Below are 16,284 nucleotides of genomic sequence, written 5' to 3'. Positions count from 1 at the left end.
GCGCAATACAAAATCTACCATCTGCTAGATACACACATAACATCAGCTTACGAAAACGGATAAAAAGAAAAGAAAAAGAAAATCTTTTGCCTGCGTCGCCGTTGCGCAGTATGGCCGCTTTTCAGCCACATCTCAAATCCACGATGATCCAACTCAAAATCGATATTCGAGAGTATACCGGACTCGGCCAAACTCGAACAGCACCGAAAGACTCCGCTGTACCGGAATGGGGAAGTTGAGCGACGAATTATGATTAGCCGCGATAGCGAGTTCAACAGCGTTGGCGACTCGGGAAGCCCCGCTCGGCAGCCGTCAGCCGTGTCACCCTATCCCGTTTTTGCGAGTAGCAATGTAAGGGTGTGGCTAGTCATGCAGGTAATTCGGATAGCGTGAGCTGGAACATGCCCCGGGCGCCTGATTCGCTGCTTCGCCCAGTGGGAGGCTTTGAATGATGTCGACACGCTAGAACGTTGTTGCGATTGAATTTACCGGCTGTTGTACATGTGAAAGTCGAGACTGCGTCAATAAAGACTGCATCCAAGTTGCAAGGGTGGCCCAGAGATCGATCGGGATACCAGAACTCTGTTTCAGCGGATCCATATTGATTGATACTTTGGGTTTCGTACCGAACCGCTTTGACGCTCGTCGCTTGTGCGGGGCTTGGTGCATCCTTGTCCGAGCACGGAATGCTGGGCCCCTAATGTTTGGATAAGGTTTGTGAGTTTCGCGCTTTGGTAACAGGGTCGTTAGTGGGGACTCGACTCATGCAGTAGTCCAGCAGTTGTGAAGAAGAGATCAGATTGGGTATAGTAGCAACATCGTCGAGTGATAGCTGGTGTGATAGGCACATGCTGTCGGCACCGGAGACGGAGCGCGGACGAAGGAGGTGTGAAACGTAGATGTGGAGGCGTACCACGTACATCAGGTGATACATAGCAGCATCATGACGTGGGCAGATCTGAGCAGCAACATGACAAACGCTTCTCATCGTAGAGAGCTATGGTGGCGTAGAATAGATAACGCCGTGAAGAGGGTAACACTGTCGAGAATGATAACGCCGATCCTTTTTCTTAACCATCTCTTTCAAGCAGTAAACCCTTACAGTACCAAATACCAAAAATAGCAGCCAAGGCAAGAGCGTGAAGACGACCGGATGGGGGTATAGCGGACGATCTTCTTTTGCTGTCATGAACACCAACCCAAATGCAAATGCGGACGTGAATCGAATGATAACTTTCGTGTGCGGAAGCGTAATCGTGAACGGTGTAATGTAGACATTAATGACCTAGGCCGGAGCTGTGGAACGGACAGGTGGTGTTGGGTTGGATGGAGGGTCAAATGTTACTACTTTTCGGTACTTTGAGGCTTCGTGAGGTATCTCGGACTTTCGCTTGGCGGAAACAGGATGGGCCGGAGGACTGGGAGGTGAAGGGTCTTCTATGCTTCTACTCCGTGACTTATGCGCTGCTTCTGTCTCGGGCGGGCTGGTTGCAGCCGCGGGGCACATCTGGTGTTGGCGTACCCAATGCGCGTACGCTTCGTCGGCATATTTGGTGTGATTTTCCAGTCGTTTGATGTAATCCTCGGTTAATCTCGTCTGTTCGCGTATGTTCTGCGCAGGTGAGCTCAGTCGGAACTGGTTTTCTCCGGGTAAAGGCCGCTTCCAGCGAACACCGCAGTTCTTGCACCGCTCCACTTGGGGCGTGTTTTGCTGCTGAAGTTGCGCCGGATCCTCCATAGGGGGAGGAGCTGCAGTGGTGATGGCCAAGATGGCCTGCTCCACAGAAGGCTTGATAGTGTGCTCAGGCGATGGCTGTTCTTCGGGAGTCTCCACTGGCACAGGGGCTGTCGGATGGGGGTCTGGCCGGGGTCTTTGATTTGGCGGCATGTTTTCCGAGGTGTAGACGGTGTTGAATCTTACGTTGTAGCGTTGATGTCGTCCACTGCCGTTTGTTTGATCTAACGTTGGAGATGGTAGTGGTCTCTTGGATCCGGAGTCTGTGTTGGCGTCTCGCACTTGCTCTGGCGACCTGGAAGATTCGGCAAAAGTGTGAGGGTTGGAGGATGACGATGGTGAGGTTGCTCCGTTTTGGTTGCGGGTTCCTGTCTCTACAGATGGTTGATTTAAGCGATATTCACTCGCTGGGGAATGGGGAGAAGCGGGCCCAGCAGGATGTGAGATTGGCCGGGGAGCGTTTGGCTGACGACCATTACCCCCTACAGCAGGGTGAAAATAGGAAAAGGCAAGAACAGAGGAAGGAACAGTGGGCTCGGCTTCTTTTGAGGTGTCGAAACGGTGCTGGGAGATGGCCGAGTCTTGGCGCAGGCTAGCAATTGGCGGTGGTTGCGATGGTGCAGCGACTTCCTGGGGACTGTACGGGCCAGCAGTTGGCTGGGGTAATGAAAGAGAAAACCTTTGTGGTTGATGATGATGATGTTGCTGTTGTTCTGGTGCAAGGGGCGGGATTCTGGTGTTGGTGGGGCTGCCCAACAAGTCAGCACGCTTGCGGCAGGCTCTGTTACGGCTACTTACCTGACGTGCGGGCTCGTGTGATTGATTGCGGTGAACGAGGCTTGCTGTGCGGAACTGGCAAAGTCGAGCGCGGCGAGCGTCGTGGGCGGCGTGGATTGTGAGACAGGCCGGTCGGCGGTGTTTGCAGCAGGCGGCGGCGGGACAGAGTCACGCGGGCGGTGCAGGACTGAGTCGGACGACGACGAGGTCAGCTCAGCAAAGCTGGGGAGGGTTCGCTGGGGAAAGCGGTTGGGGTCGGGCTGCGGGTGCCTGCGTGGATGCCAGTCGCTCCCCATCATGGCATTCGGTCGTCTTAAGTTATTATCTGGCGGTCAAGCGGCGGCTTGAGTGGGAGTTGAGGAAGAAGGGCAGGGTCGCACAAGGAGTAGGGTCTCACGGGAAGAGTGGAAAGGGTCTAGCATTTGCAGCGACTTCTTGTGCAGCTCCGCTCAGGAAGAAGCGGCTGGAGGCCCTAGTTGGGGGGCTTGCAACAAGGGCATGTCACTGGTTTGCGCAGGCTGCGGGGGAAGGCGCTGCTGCACTGTGAAAGAGAGCTCTGGGGCCCACTTGAGATGGCATGCAGCGGGGACCTGATGCCGTCGACGAACCCATGTCTTCCCACGTCCTCCCATGTCGCCCACCCACAGCCACCCATGTCGCGACCAGAGCCACCCATGCTGCCAGCATGGACCTCGCACGGCGGGACGCCAGACGCGGATGCGTGCAAAGGCGCTAAGGGGCTCGGGGCAGGCGGCTGGAGATCCGCTTGTGGCATGCCAATCTTGCCAGACTCGAGCCTCCCCCCCCCCCTCGGGCGAGCACAGGACATGGCCGTGGCCGTGGCCGACACCAGACACCACGCTCCGGATCCGAGTAACGAGCGACTCCAGCATCAGCACCAGCACCAGCACGCAACACGAGTGCAGCGCACAACGTCCTCGGCCATGGGGCCTGTTGTGTGCACCTCACCTGTGCAGCCCACCTGTGCAGCCACCTGTCCGGCCGTGTGTGCCCACTGCGGCTAGCTGCTTACCTTACCTTGCCCTGCCCCACGTGACTCCTCCCGTACTCTCCCGACAATCTTAGACGCTGCCTGCCTGCCGGCCTGCCTGCCTGTGCCACTGTCCAATCTGCCTCTCTCCGCCAGCGTGTCCCTTTGCTTGTTTGGACGCGTGCGGCTGCAGCCGAATGAACGCAACTGTGGGCTTCCCGTCTCAGGGACCGACGCGCCGCGACAACGAGGCTCTGCAACGGGAAATGCGATGCTGCAAACACGACGCTGCCAAACGCGCGCGCAATGGCCAGACCAGACCAGAGCCATCGTTGCCATCGCTAACCACACCTGTTGACCATGACTGTGCCGCCTCCAGCCGTCCATGGCCTCATTACACCTCCTCAACTTGCCCGCCATATCAGAAAGTCCTCCTCGGACTCCCAAAGCCGTTAGCGCCTCGCACTCTCCTAGCCATTTGCTGTTTCGGCTAGCACCCAACGGTGTTTGTGGCGCTTGACGGCAAGCTTCAGCTGCACCCTCCTGACGCATTCAACGGCCATCTAGTGCCCTGCAACCCGACTCTGACCCCATTTGCTTCACCGATGGGACATGGGCGACCCTCATTTACCGGACCGAATGGGATTCGTCCCGCGCTCGCGCCTCTTCGACCAAAGCCAGAAGTGCCTGTCTCGGTATACCGACCGCCGTCTGATTGGCCCATTTAGTCCCTGCTTCCAAGCTTGACCGATGACCACACTTTCAAAGGACCTTGTCTACAAGCTTGACCACCCGGAAATATCTCGAGACACACTAAGCGGTGTGCAAGAACAACGACCAAGTCAGTCATCAAACTATCTTCCATCGCATCGTACGCCGACATTGCCTGATTAGGACTTGCCCGTCGTGACCATCGGGTAGCTGCGTGGCGATCCTACGGTGCTGTCAGCCTACTACGCCGCAAAGGAAGATCCTTCTACCATTATCAAAATAGCTCCATATATGGGGTATCATTCATCCGCGACTATACGCCTACCACAAAGCGTGTCCTGGACAATCAACAGAACATGCCTCCCTGAACCTGCGGGCGATAATGCAAGTCCTTCACAGCTCTAGCCAAAATGGCTGCTCTGCACATCCGGACATCGCCAGGCGAGTCTCTCCACTTCTCGAAGAACCAAGAGCCACTACGGGACGACACCGCGGTTTACCCACGGCCCGAGTACATGAGTCTATCATCTGCCTGCTCAGCTTTCCCCCAAGTTTCACGAGTGTTTCCTGCTGTGGTACAAAGTCATTCTCCTGAGGAGTTGCACCACAAGCCAAGCCGCTCATCATTCGCCTAGGCCCGGATCCAAGTCTGTTGCCTCGCCATCGACTGATTGCTCCATCTGCAGACCATGGAACCGCTGCCTTGCTTGCATTCACTCTTTGCTTGCATAGCGGCACGTCTTATCACGGACAAATCCACCTAGTGGACTCTCATCACTTGTCGCATGTAGCCATGCTCATCACGGACGTCTGTATAGGACACGTACGTTGCTCGCATGGGGACGTCGTAGCTAGCGAGTCCATCAATGCGGTTGAGCCATCTAAAGTGCTAAGCCCTAGACTCACACTCACGCTAATCCCTGCCACGGGAGTCCTTCCCCGCCTCGCGTGCACCACCTCATCCACGCTAATCACCTCACAAAGATCGACGTTGAAGAAACGTTGCGCCAATCAGCCCAGGTGCTGCATTCGCAATGTTTGGCTCGCAGCGGGCGGCAGCTTTGACCCACCTGTCTCTTGCAAGCTTCCTCACGTCCCTGTGGCGAGTTTCGCCGTCAGTTGTTCGCTTAGGCATGTACGCGTGCCTGCACGACATCGAAGGATCGAAGCTTTGAGATGCACAACACTCCCGACCTGGCTAGGTCGAAGCAATCCGCTCAAATGTAGTCGTCGGAAGACACTGGAAGCTCGAGCCTGCTAATCTCACAAAAGGTCAAGTGCCTGCTGGCCTTGACGCAACTGACTCACGCTTCGAGGATGCTCAATAGCAGATACCATGTCTTGGGCGAGACGGCAGAATTGCCACCCTCAACATCATGTTCAGATCTCGCCTGTTCGTGCCTGGCGATGGCTCGCATGCGTTATCTGGCAGACAGTGCAGCTAGCCTTATTGGTGCGAACATCCATACCTCATTTGCCAGTCAGCGTACTGGTGGTGGTTTGCCAACACTTTGCATATACGCGAATAGCACCATGCCGAGCCACCGAGAAGGCGATTGGCCTGTGACACTGCATAGCCTGCAATATATGGACCCCGTCCAAGTGATGGCCAATTAGTCGCTGCAGCCTCAGACTGCGAACTTGACAGCTGAAAGACTGTCACTCTGCACACCATCGGCCCTTCTCTCGGAGGTACCGCACTCACCCTTCCTTTTCAAGTGACAAACCACCATGCCTCGGCTCATAGTCGCATGATAATAGACGGTTAGAGACAATATCACGCCAGTGCCGCTTACGCTTACACAGGAGTGCTTACGTCCTAGGATCATCCAGGCAATGGCGTCTGCTGCGCAATGCCATTTTGATCACCTACACCGATATTCACTGCGTAGGAAGTCTATTGTGGCGACAGCCTCGATACGAAGACAGCCCCTCAACCCTTCGTAACGGTCTCTTGCTTCATCCTGAGCATTGACCAAGCGTTTCAAGGCATTTATCCTGAGCTGTGGGGCGCCATACGGGCCGCATCCGTACCTTAAACCAACATCTAAACTTCATGCGAGAAGCGATGTTGCTCATCGTTCCTGAAACCGAGCAGGGCCTCGTGGCAAAAGTGAAGGGAAGATGATTCGTGGTCGTCTGTGCTGACTCAAACATTTGCCGTCGGCTTCCGACGGCAAAGTTGATGGATGCATCCAACGGTGTAGTAGCACAACACCACGAAGTTATCCCAAGGGTGATCGTAGGGATGATAAGCGTCCGAATAAGGCAGTTCTCGTAGGTATCAACTCGCTGGTAGAGAGTACTAACACGTCTTCGGTATCCCCATTTTGCTTTTCGGCTGGTTGGAGCCGGCGTGCACAGCCGCGTGTCCAGATCGAGTAAAGACACGGGTAGCCACAGTGCTTCTTTATGCACGACATTCTGATCGGTAGAGATACAAAAGCAAGCGATGTTTCCTTCACTGCCTGTCAGTTGAAGATGGCGCAATGGGAACCCTTTCTACTCAAGGAACGAGCAGGTTGATCACGCCAGATCATCCCGGGAAAAAGCAATTAACCCCTGATGTAGCCTATTGGCACTATGGCAGTACAGAGCCAAAATAACCGAAGACATGGAGAATTACAATCTGCATGCTCATTGTCGATAGGAGAGCTTGCGACTACCCTGAAGGTGCTTCTGTCTATACTCAATCTGCCCAAGATGAGCGTTTACGCGCTGATGTAGAAGAAGGATCACACGGCTACAGCATCTTCGCCAGGAAGGACCTTGTCTTGAACACACACTCACGGCCTATCTTTCATCCACCTGACCTCCCTTCTATGCGCCTTACCTCAGCCTCCAAGTCCTGGATCCGCTTGCGCATCCAATCCATTTCGCCGTGATTCGCCTCAACCTCCTGCTTCTGTAACTGTTTCAGAAATAGACAGTCTTGGTTTCGGCTCTGTGCAACCGACAACATCTGGTGGAACTCTTGTTGCATGGCCCTAGTGTCGCTCCGAACAACTGCAATCAGGAAGCGCGCGGAGATGGCGTCCTCTTGTGACATACTGGTGGCTGGCGATGATGCAGCAACGCTGGTTGTGGACATTGGCGTAGAGAGAGTCTGTTGAGATGTGGTGGCGTAGAAGTGACCTTCTGGGTAAGGGCGCATCAGCGGATCGAGAGGATCGTACGATGGGTGGTGATTCGCCATTGGTGAGCTGATTGTCGGGCGTAATTAGATTTAGGGGTTGTTGTTGAGATAGGGAGAAGGAGGAGCGACGTGGCGATGAGACTAAGACTGAAGAGACTGAATAGACGAGGAAGATCCCGAGATTCACAATGCTCTGCGCCCTAAAGGCGGTAAATGATTTTGTGGATTACACTCAGTCATGCCGCTCTTCGCAAGCTGTTTCACCCCTAGTCATAGATTGATGACTTTCACTGCGTGCACCCTCCACCCACCCTTTCCGATAGAACACAAGGGATGATCCCATGTAGAGTTTCCAGTCACTCAATCGATGATTTGGTCTACCCGATAACACACTGTTGCAATATCAATAATCGCTCTGTACAATATGCGTAGCAAGGAACAATAAGCCTGTGGGTTCCAAATTCTATCCACGCAAGGCACTCTAGGGATACCCGCCATGTATTGCATGATGGACATATCACTGCAAAGCATAGAGAGTGCCTCCAGGCTACAATCTATCTAGGTATCATCCACACAGCGAGCTTCTTCTTATGTGCTAACATTGAGCGCGATAACAGTATGCCCTTCTCCCCCTCGTAGAGCCATTCCTACCATCTCGTCACCCGCCGTCGCTCAAACACTCCTCGATGAGTAGAACGCTCTCGATAGCGGCGTTGAAAGCCTCTGCCAGCCCTATAACTATTCGCCGCACGACATGCAGCTCCACTGTAGCCCGGTCGGTATGCTATACAACCCCACGGGTGCTTGCTGGTCAGCAAGGGCGACGCACAATCATTACAGCTGTCAGAGATTTGCGGATAACAGGCTTGTAGCAAGCTTGCCTGGCAGCAGATGAACAAGAAGGAAGTCATGATTCGATAGGAGTGACAGTGGGAAGACGCGAGTTCAAAGTCATCAACGAATTAATTCAGGTATCTACAACAACAGTCTCCCATCCTACTCTACTACTACAACCAGGACTCATTATGTTTACTCATTTCTAGGTCATCTTGGCTACGAATTTCTTGACCCTGCCAGCCCTGTCGACCTACGACGAAGATTTCTGAGCAGTCTCACCCATCTCGTACTCGCGCGCGTCCTGGAACAAGTCGATGATGCAGCTAGCACTCCAACTCTGCGTGGGACATGAGTCGCCACAGAATGCACCATCCTTGTTGGTGAGCTCTGTGAGACCAGCCCAGGGTGACTCCTGAATGGCCTTCATGCACCCGGCGAGACGGCGAGTGACTTGCTGGTAGCTCTCGACGCGTTCATCGGGCGTCTTGCGGCGTTGTAGATCGAACTTGAGCATGGCTCGTAGGAAGAACCCTGTGGGCCAAAGCCACTCAGGTCCTTGGTGGTAGTTGCGGCCCTTGGAAGTGTGGAAATCAGTCGAATCTTCGCTGTTGATGTAGTAGCCACGGTAGTTGAGATCAGAGGGATCGAGAGTCTTCATGCCCTGTGGACCAAGCAGGACCCTGTCGGCCATCTGGAGGGCATGCAAAGCGTGCTCGGGGTCGCAAAGATCTGGCGCAACCGTCATCATGATAGGGAAGTTTGGCCTCAACTGGTAGTCTTCGTACTCCTTGCCCGAACGGTACAAGTCCTTGTAGATACCGCGACGGTTGATGATGCTCGGGTTGACGTCGTACTTGCTGTCCTCGTCTGCGGAACGCGGAACGTAGAAGCAACGCTCGAAATTGGCTTTGATAAGGTCGGCCCACTCCTTGTAGGTAACAGTCTTCTTGCCATCCTCCAGATTTACACCCTGGTACTTGAATTGGCCTGCATCGTACATGTTGGCACACCAGCGTACTGTGCTGTACAACATGCCGATGATCTCGACCGGAGCACCATCTCGTGGCGTACCTGGGTGACCCTTGCTGCCGGCCTTCTCGCTCTCACCCATCTTGTCCATCCATGTACCGCAGTTCCATTGATTGCCACCAAAGATCATACCAGTCTCCCAATCAGTCCAGATCTTGATGTTGAAGCCTTCAGACTTCATCTGACTATCAATGTTCGGGCCCGCGTCGTACTCGCGGAACTCTATGCCGGAAGCGTGTCGCTGCAGAGCTTCCTGGATGACATCCTCAATGGTGGAGGACTGGGAGTATGCGCGCTTGTCGGTATGAGCAAACCATGTGTCGTCGTATGGTAGGAATCGCCGTTTAACTTTCTCATGAAGAAGCTCTATGCCATTCGGCACGATCTTGGTGTAGTCCTGGCAGTTCTGAAGGAAGAACCAGACTGAGTCGCGGGAGTTGTAACGCGGGTTCTTGCCACTGCCTAGGAGGTTAGGTACCATTCCATGCTTGAGAACGCTGGCGAAGGCAAAGATGTGCTCCTTGGCATCAGCAAACCGGCCAGTTCCCATGTAAAGACCACGAGCTGAGATAGTAATATCACGTCCCCAGCATCGCGCCCAGTCGTAGGCGAAATGAGGAAGACCAGCGGCCATACTGGGCACGCTCTTCTCTGGCCACAACGAGGCATTGTTTATGTAGCCAGTGACCTGGCAGCTGACTAGGGCGAGGCTCTTCAGAAACTGGTTGCCCTCTCGGACGTTCTCGCCCATGAGCTCAATTGCTCGCTCCACTGCAGCGTTGTATGCAGTCTGGATGACCATAGCAAAGTATCGTGGAAGCATGTAGCTAGGAACCTTGCGAATAGCAGCGAACTTTGCCTCCAGCCACTTGGCGGGACTCTTGATGTTGACGTACTCCTTCTTTTGAGAAATCTTCTGGAGGCGACCAAGGCAATAGTCGAGCGCCCATTGACCATCACGAAGATGGTTGCAGAGCGGGTGGCCGAGATTGTTGTCGTTTACAATATCACGTAGTACACTCCACCAGCCTTGCAGACCAGCGTATACTAGATTGCCGTGACCTGGAATATTGTAGGTTCCATCCTTGTGATCCGTGGCATCTCGCTCTTCTTCTTCACACCTGTACAAAATGTAGTTCAGATCGATCAGATTGACACCACTGAAAGCTGCACGCGCTCCGCTAGTGATGAACTTGTCGAGACCATCGTCGTGCTCTGCACTGGGTACCCAGGTCTCAAAGAGAGCGATACTTCCAGGGGGGAAGTTGTCAGGAATGCCAATCGTGGTATCATCGCCAACCGACTTGATTTCGACGCCTTGGAGGTCGTTTGTCTTACTGGGCAAGCCACGTAGTGTTGTTTTGTCGCCAATGATGCGTGCTCTTGTCTCAGGACTGTTATCGACTTCAAGATTCCAGGCGCCAATGAGCTTTGCTTGTGTACCCGGTAGCTTGGTCTCTCCAAAGTCTCCGTTGCCGTCGCCACAGCCAGGGAATGCGGTGTGAGCAATAAGGAAGTATCCTTTCCTGGTGTTCGGATTTACTCGATGAACAGTGATGTACTCATTATCGTGGTGGATGTAAGTCTCGTTGTACTCCTCCTTGCCCATCTTGACGTGGACCTCGTTGATGATCTTGCGGATGCCACCAATACCACCTTCGCCAGCCTGGGGCTTGATTGGGCCTCCATTGGAGTTGGCCGAAGAATACAACCTCTTCTCGTGCACAAGCTCGATCAGCTCGGGGTAAACCTCGTCGTAGCCAAAAACACTACCAGTTGCACAGTCGCACATGGCAACGAGCGCAGCATTAGGCAGCGTGTCGCGTGCATCCCGCTTCTGAGCAGGCGTCTCATTGTCATGCGTGCAATCCATGAATAACGCGTGTACAGGACTCCGCTTGATTCTCTTGATGATTGGCTTTGTCTGATCTGCTCCATCAGTCGCCTGTGCAGCGTTGAGTACTTCATCAGTCTCGAAGCTGCCAATAGGAACACCACCATGTCGATGGACCAGTCTACTCAGCTCTTGAGTACTCCACGATTGCATCGCCTCTCGAATTAGCGCACAGATGCCGAGCCTCATGCAGAACTTGTAATCCATCTCTTCAGAGCCAGTGAAGAGTTCAGCACAGACCATGACGTTCGGGTTGACGCTGCGGGCTTCGTCGAGCATATATTCAGCGAGATGCAGAGGTGTAGAATGACAGTTGTCAATACGGAAGCCTTGGAAGTACTTGGCCATAAGTCGCGTGTACTTGGCCATGTGCTCCCAAAGAAAAGGGTTATCTTCAGGACCGTCTCCGTAGCGGAGTTTGACGCAATCACCCCAGACAATGACTTCTCTCCTTAGGTATGCTCTCGACTTGGGTCCAGCGTTGTCTCGCATCGCATCTGCAGCCCATACCCAACCGTTGTTGACAAGAGCGAGAGCTTCCGGGTTGTGCTTCTTCGTGGTCTCGTTGAGTGGTAATCGTGTGAAGTAGGTCTCGATGAGTGGGTTCTTGTCGTTCACTTCGCCAAGCTTGGGACCATGGGCGTCTATCCGGACATATTTGATCCGATTGAAGAGTTGCTCCATGATCTCTGCTTGGTCTCCATCGTACTCGCGGTAAAATGGAAGGTTTACTTCGTTGAGTATAGCCGTCATAGTGCCTTGAGCTGCGCGGTTGTCAGGCGTGTTGCTAGTACGAGTATCATAGCGGCCGAACAAAGCACAGAGGAGACCGGCACTGATGTTCGGGTCCATCCTGCGACGGTAGCGCTCGCCCATGCGGTCGCCGCCGCGCAGGGCATGCTCGACCAACCAGTCGGCTTTCTGCTTCAGTGGCCAGTCCCTGACGGCATCGAGCCCGCGAAGACCAGCCTCACTAAAGCTGCCATCAACGAACTTGGCCTGGCCGGAGGTCCAGGCCTCCATGATGGCCTTGGTGTCCCTCGCAACGTCAACGACATAGTATTCCCAGAGCTTGACCTTGCTAAGGACATGTTCTTTAACGCCTTCCATAACCTTGAGGAGATCTCCTTCGTTGTTGAAGGTCGTGGGCAGACCGTGTTGGGTGAGCTCTTTGCCGAATTGCAACAGCGCCGTATCCAGCTCGAGAGCGGGTTTCAAGTGAGGAGCGGTGTCGACGTTGTAACCAGATTCCGGGTGCTCCTCAAGCCATGGGCTGTTGTTGGCCGTGTGATTCCAGACAACATCAGTCATAGCAAGCAGATTGAACTCATTCTGCATCCTTCGGATCATGTTCGCAATGTCCTTCTCACCCTCCTTGAAGAAGGCCTCGTCGAAGACCAGTTGGTCAGCAATGCTGTATGGCGAATTGGAAGACCCGCGCATCATAAGCGGAGTAAAATGAACCATATTGTAGCCACGCTCGCTGATTCCCCTCAAATGATTGTCCCAGTCGATGGGGTAACTGCCCATGAATTTGGACAGTGCAGAGAAGATGCAGACAGCCTCGACCGGCAAGTGCTCGCCATGCAACTTGAGATTTGGACATATGTCGATGTAGTATGTGTCCGTTCGTGTGGGTTCAGGAGATGCAACGTCTGTGAAGGACCACTGCGGCAGTGGCCTGTAGGTCGTGTAGAAGGAGAAGGCATTGGCCTCGTGAATGGGAATCTCAATCTCACACATACCCGTGAAGTCGGGCTTCAACCTACACAAAACATCAGCGACATGTGACCGGATAAGAAAGTGGTGACGGCTTACTTGTACTCGCGGTAGTTGCTGCGCTTGAATTTCTCGCCCTGGGCGGGGATGTTCACCCAGAGACTGCCCTCGCGACATATCGAGCTGGTACCCTGGATCTGGAAGCAAATCGAGTATGCTGGCTCGGTTGGAGGAGGCAGGTAGATGTAGGTGCCAGCGACGTCTGGGCAGCCATAGTCGGTCAACGGCAGCAAGTAGACGACCTTGCGGTCCGACGACTTGGAGTGGTGTGGTAGTGCTACAGACATGATGATGTCAAGAGACTGGATGGTTGCGAGGGAGTGTTATGTTGGTAAACAATGACAATAGGTGTATACGGTACGCTAGGATATTTATCTTTGACGTAGTAATGGCAGTGATGCAGTCGGAGACAGAGGTGGTGGTATGATGGTGGAGTAATGGGCTCGGCTGAGGTTAAAGGCAGTCCCGTGGCCGTGTGCGCAGTCGCTTCTGAGGGTCAATTGCCCTCTGTGTGTGGAGAGAGAAGGAAGCAGCGCCTGGAGACGTGTGAGATCGGCGGTGGGCGGTCGCGAAGCATATGAGCCGCAAGCGCAACCCGCGGGAGAAACGTCATTGCCCCAAGCTCTAACCCCAGTCCGCGCCCCGTTCCTGGGTGCAAGTTCTCCAATAGCGCGGGGGCTAGGCTTTCGGTCCCAACTCGAAGCAGTTGGTACGAGCACTGCGAGGGAAATTGTTGAATACGTTGAAACTGCCATGGAAACAGCGCTCTGCCATGCGACGATATCCACATATGGTACATATGACCCCGCTCAAATGCTACTTCTTCCCAGCCCGCTCTCCAACGCCTTTATGCAACATGATGCAGGAATAAATAAGCAGCTAAGCAATACGCGGTCCAAACTCCAGCGCTGGCTACTAAACAATTATCGGGCAATACTGCTGCCACAAACTCAGAGGGGTCAAAGGACGGGTATCGCGACCTCGTGGCAGCCCACACGGGACGAATCGAACATGCGAAAATCAAGCGGTCAAATCCAACCCTTCTTCTATCGTTGCCTCAAAGACATGCGCTAAGCATATAATTTGCTGTACTTTCAACCATCTCGTCAGAACTTAATATTGAATGGGGAGCCAGGTGGATCCCGGAGGTCCAGTCGGAATTGCGTCGATTCAGATGGTCCGCGACTGTGTTGTGCTTGAGTCGGTGTCGCGTTCTCGTCTAGGTCGATTGAGGACGCCTCGGTGCTAACCGACGGCGGCGCACGCGGTGTGCTCCGCGCATGATGGCCCCCATCACGACTGTCTGAAGACGAAATGACTCGCTCAGGCGAAATCTCACGCTCACCATAGCCGCCGCCGCCCCGCATCCGTAACACGGGGTTACTCGAGGGTTCCGACAACACCAGCGATGGGTTCGGAGGTGTAGCGCGTCCACTTCTCTCCGACGAAAGTCCTCGTGAGGACGATTTAATGTGGTCCGTAGACTGACTCCGCGTCGTAACAGGCTTCTTTGAAGGCTGGACTTGGGGCGAGTTATTGCCTTTGCCCTTGCCAGCACTTTGAGGTGGTCCATTCCTTGAGGAGGTGTGCTGTTGTAGTTGTTGATGTTGCTGCTGTTGCTGTTGCTGCTGGGACTCAACTTCTACAGCGTTTAGGAAGTTGATCTCGTCCGTCAAGAAGTCTTTCTCTGTCCAGCAACCCTGCCAACAGTTTCGCCAATCCAGAATAAGGAACTGGAAGCAAAAGGCGTCGATCTTGATTGCTGGCTGGAAGCAGATGCATAGGTTGTTGTAGTTCATCTTGTTGAACTCAGAGCAGGAGTGCAACAGACTGATATGGCAGGTAATAGCGAATAAGAGGTAGTAATTAAACGGGGGAAGCTTGGAGAGCTCATCCTTGAGCATTTGCGGTGTCGTCTTGGCGCCCTGGCATTCTTGTTGAATCGCGGTTTGCACTGCCTTTGGGAAGATCTCGTCGGGCAGTTGTCGGAGCCAGTTCTTGAACAGTGAGCCGATGACGTTTGGGTCGTTCAAGTTGGGGTCGCTGATCAAGTCGATGTCTCGGTCTGTGACTTAGGTGAGCAAGTATCATAGTAGCGATTAAGACGATCTTACCCTCATCGAATTTGCGTTCATAATACCGAACCTGTTGGGCTGATCCTGGAACACGATACAAGCCTTCCTCTTCGCAACCCCTCATGTTCAGGTAACTACGCTTATGGTTAGCCTGATCCTCAGATCCGTTCGAGACACAACATACTCTATGCACCGCCAAGGCAGAGCTGGCATCCAGAACTCAGTCTTATCGCGTGACTGTTCCAGACGAGTCGATATCCGTGTCAGCCTCGTCTGCTCAATCAACGGCTTGTGGATAATCTTGCACACATATGGTTCGTTCGATATGGGCGTCTGGCTTTCGTGATTGCTCGAGCTTCGTCCCAGTTTGCCAAATACGCCCTTGCGTGCCGAGTCCATCTTCTCGCCCATGTTGCGAGCCCCCGAACCCAGTTTTGAGATGAAGCCATGTCCCTTCGTTTCATTGTACGAGCTGGATGCTAACGAGATCTGTTCCGACTTGTCCCTTCTTTGACCGTAATCGGCATCCCGTTGGATGTGCTTGGATCCGTCCTGACGATCGGCCGAGTGTGTCCGTGGCTTGCCTATGCCTCGCCATGGTTGACCTTTATCCATTGGCGCCGTCTTCAATGGCATACCATCACCGTTGGTCGTCCACGAACCTGCAATGTCCGGCGAAAGTTGGCCTGGGGGTGCTTTGTTCAATTTTGTGCGAGACCCTGAAGTCTCACCTTCTTTGATGGACTTGGATCGCGACAGAATACCCTTTTTCGGTTTGACGTTGTTGCGTTTCGAGGAGTCGGCGTGCGGATCGGAGGAGTCGTTGGAATTACCTGACCCTGTCCGTTGGTCTAAGCGTACGACTTCGGAGCGATTGTCTGCGGTAATTAGCGAGGGGAGATTTGTCTGAGCTGGCATAACCATACCGTCGGAGTTGGGTGTGCGCACAGGACGGCCGAGGTCTGGTGTGGACGCACCGCTGCGCCCATTAGAGTATAGGCTGGGCGAGTGTTGGTTTTCAGGAAGCTGGCGTGTCGAGTTGCCCTGGCTGTTGAGGCGTGATGACGACTTGTTGGCACTGAAGTTGGAGAAGATGCTCTTGGAGTCTTTGCGAGGTTTCGGAGAGGCGGGTGACTGTGGCATGTTGTGAAACGCGGCATTCGGTGTCGCAAAATCGAGATCCTCAGGCATCTCTGGCGACCTCGGGCTTTTTGGACTCATGGGTGTGTTGTTGGCATTATCCTTGGGCTTGCCCCGCATAGCCAACGACAGTGTTGAAGATTTTGGCATCTTTCGTATTGTTTTCTTTGGAAGCTCCCA

At 53.8% G+C, this 16,284-nt stretch overlaps 4 protein-coding genes across 4 annotated transcripts; all 4 read right to left on the bottom strand.

Annotated features, from left to right (window-relative positions):
• Positions 1 to 1,285: 1,285 nt before the first annotated feature.
• On the bottom strand, positions 1,286 to 2,808 carry J4E82_007318 (uncharacterized protein; the record flags this gene model as incomplete). The annotated part of the gene is made up of 2 exons (XM_051733564.1): positions 1,286 to 2,372; positions 2,534 to 2,808. 2 exons carry the CDS (start codon positions 2,806 to 2,808, stop codon positions 1,286 to 1,288), a joined length of 1,362 nt encoding a protein of 453 aa, XP_051586747.1.
• Positions 2,809 to 7,014: 4,206 nt separating this feature from the next.
• On the bottom strand, positions 7,015 to 7,410 carry J4E82_007317 (uncharacterized protein; the record flags this gene model as incomplete). The annotated part of the gene is made up of 1 exon (XM_051733563.1): positions 7,015 to 7,410. The coding sequence occupies one exon, from the start codon at positions 7,408 to 7,410 to the stop codon at positions 7,015 to 7,017; it is 396 nt and encodes a 131-aa protein (XP_051586746.1).
• Positions 7,411 to 8,437: 1,027 nt separating this feature from the next.
• J4E82_007316 (uncharacterized protein) lies at positions 8,438 to 13,176 on the bottom strand (the record flags this gene model as incomplete). The annotated part of the gene is made up of 2 exons (XM_051733562.1): positions 8,438 to 12,875; positions 12,929 to 13,176. The coding sequence occupies 2 exons, from the start codon at positions 13,174 to 13,176 to the stop codon at positions 8,438 to 8,440; spliced, it is 4,686 nt and encodes a 1,561-aa protein (XP_051586745.1).
• Positions 13,177 to 13,995: 819 nt separating this feature from the next.
• Positions 13,996 to 16,254, bottom strand: J4E82_007315 (uncharacterized protein; the record flags this gene model as incomplete). The annotated part of the gene is made up of 3 exons (XM_051733561.1): positions 13,996 to 14,954; positions 15,004 to 15,098; positions 15,149 to 16,254. The coding sequence occupies 3 exons, from the start codon at positions 16,252 to 16,254 to the stop codon at positions 13,996 to 13,998; spliced, it is 2,160 nt and encodes a 719-aa protein (XP_051586744.1).
• Between the last annotated feature and the right edge of the window lie 30 nt (positions 16,255 to 16,284).

Source organism: Alternaria postmessia, assembly GCF_024291825.1.
Source record: "Alternaria postmessia strain BMP 2775 chromosome Unknown scaffold_48, whole genome shotgun sequence".
NCBI lineage: Eukaryota > Fungi > Ascomycota > Dothideomycetes > Pleosporales > Pleosporaceae > Alternaria > Alternaria postmessia.
The sequence above is the reverse complement of the archived record's forward strand: the minus strand, read 5'-3'. Positions and strand labels throughout refer to the sequence as shown.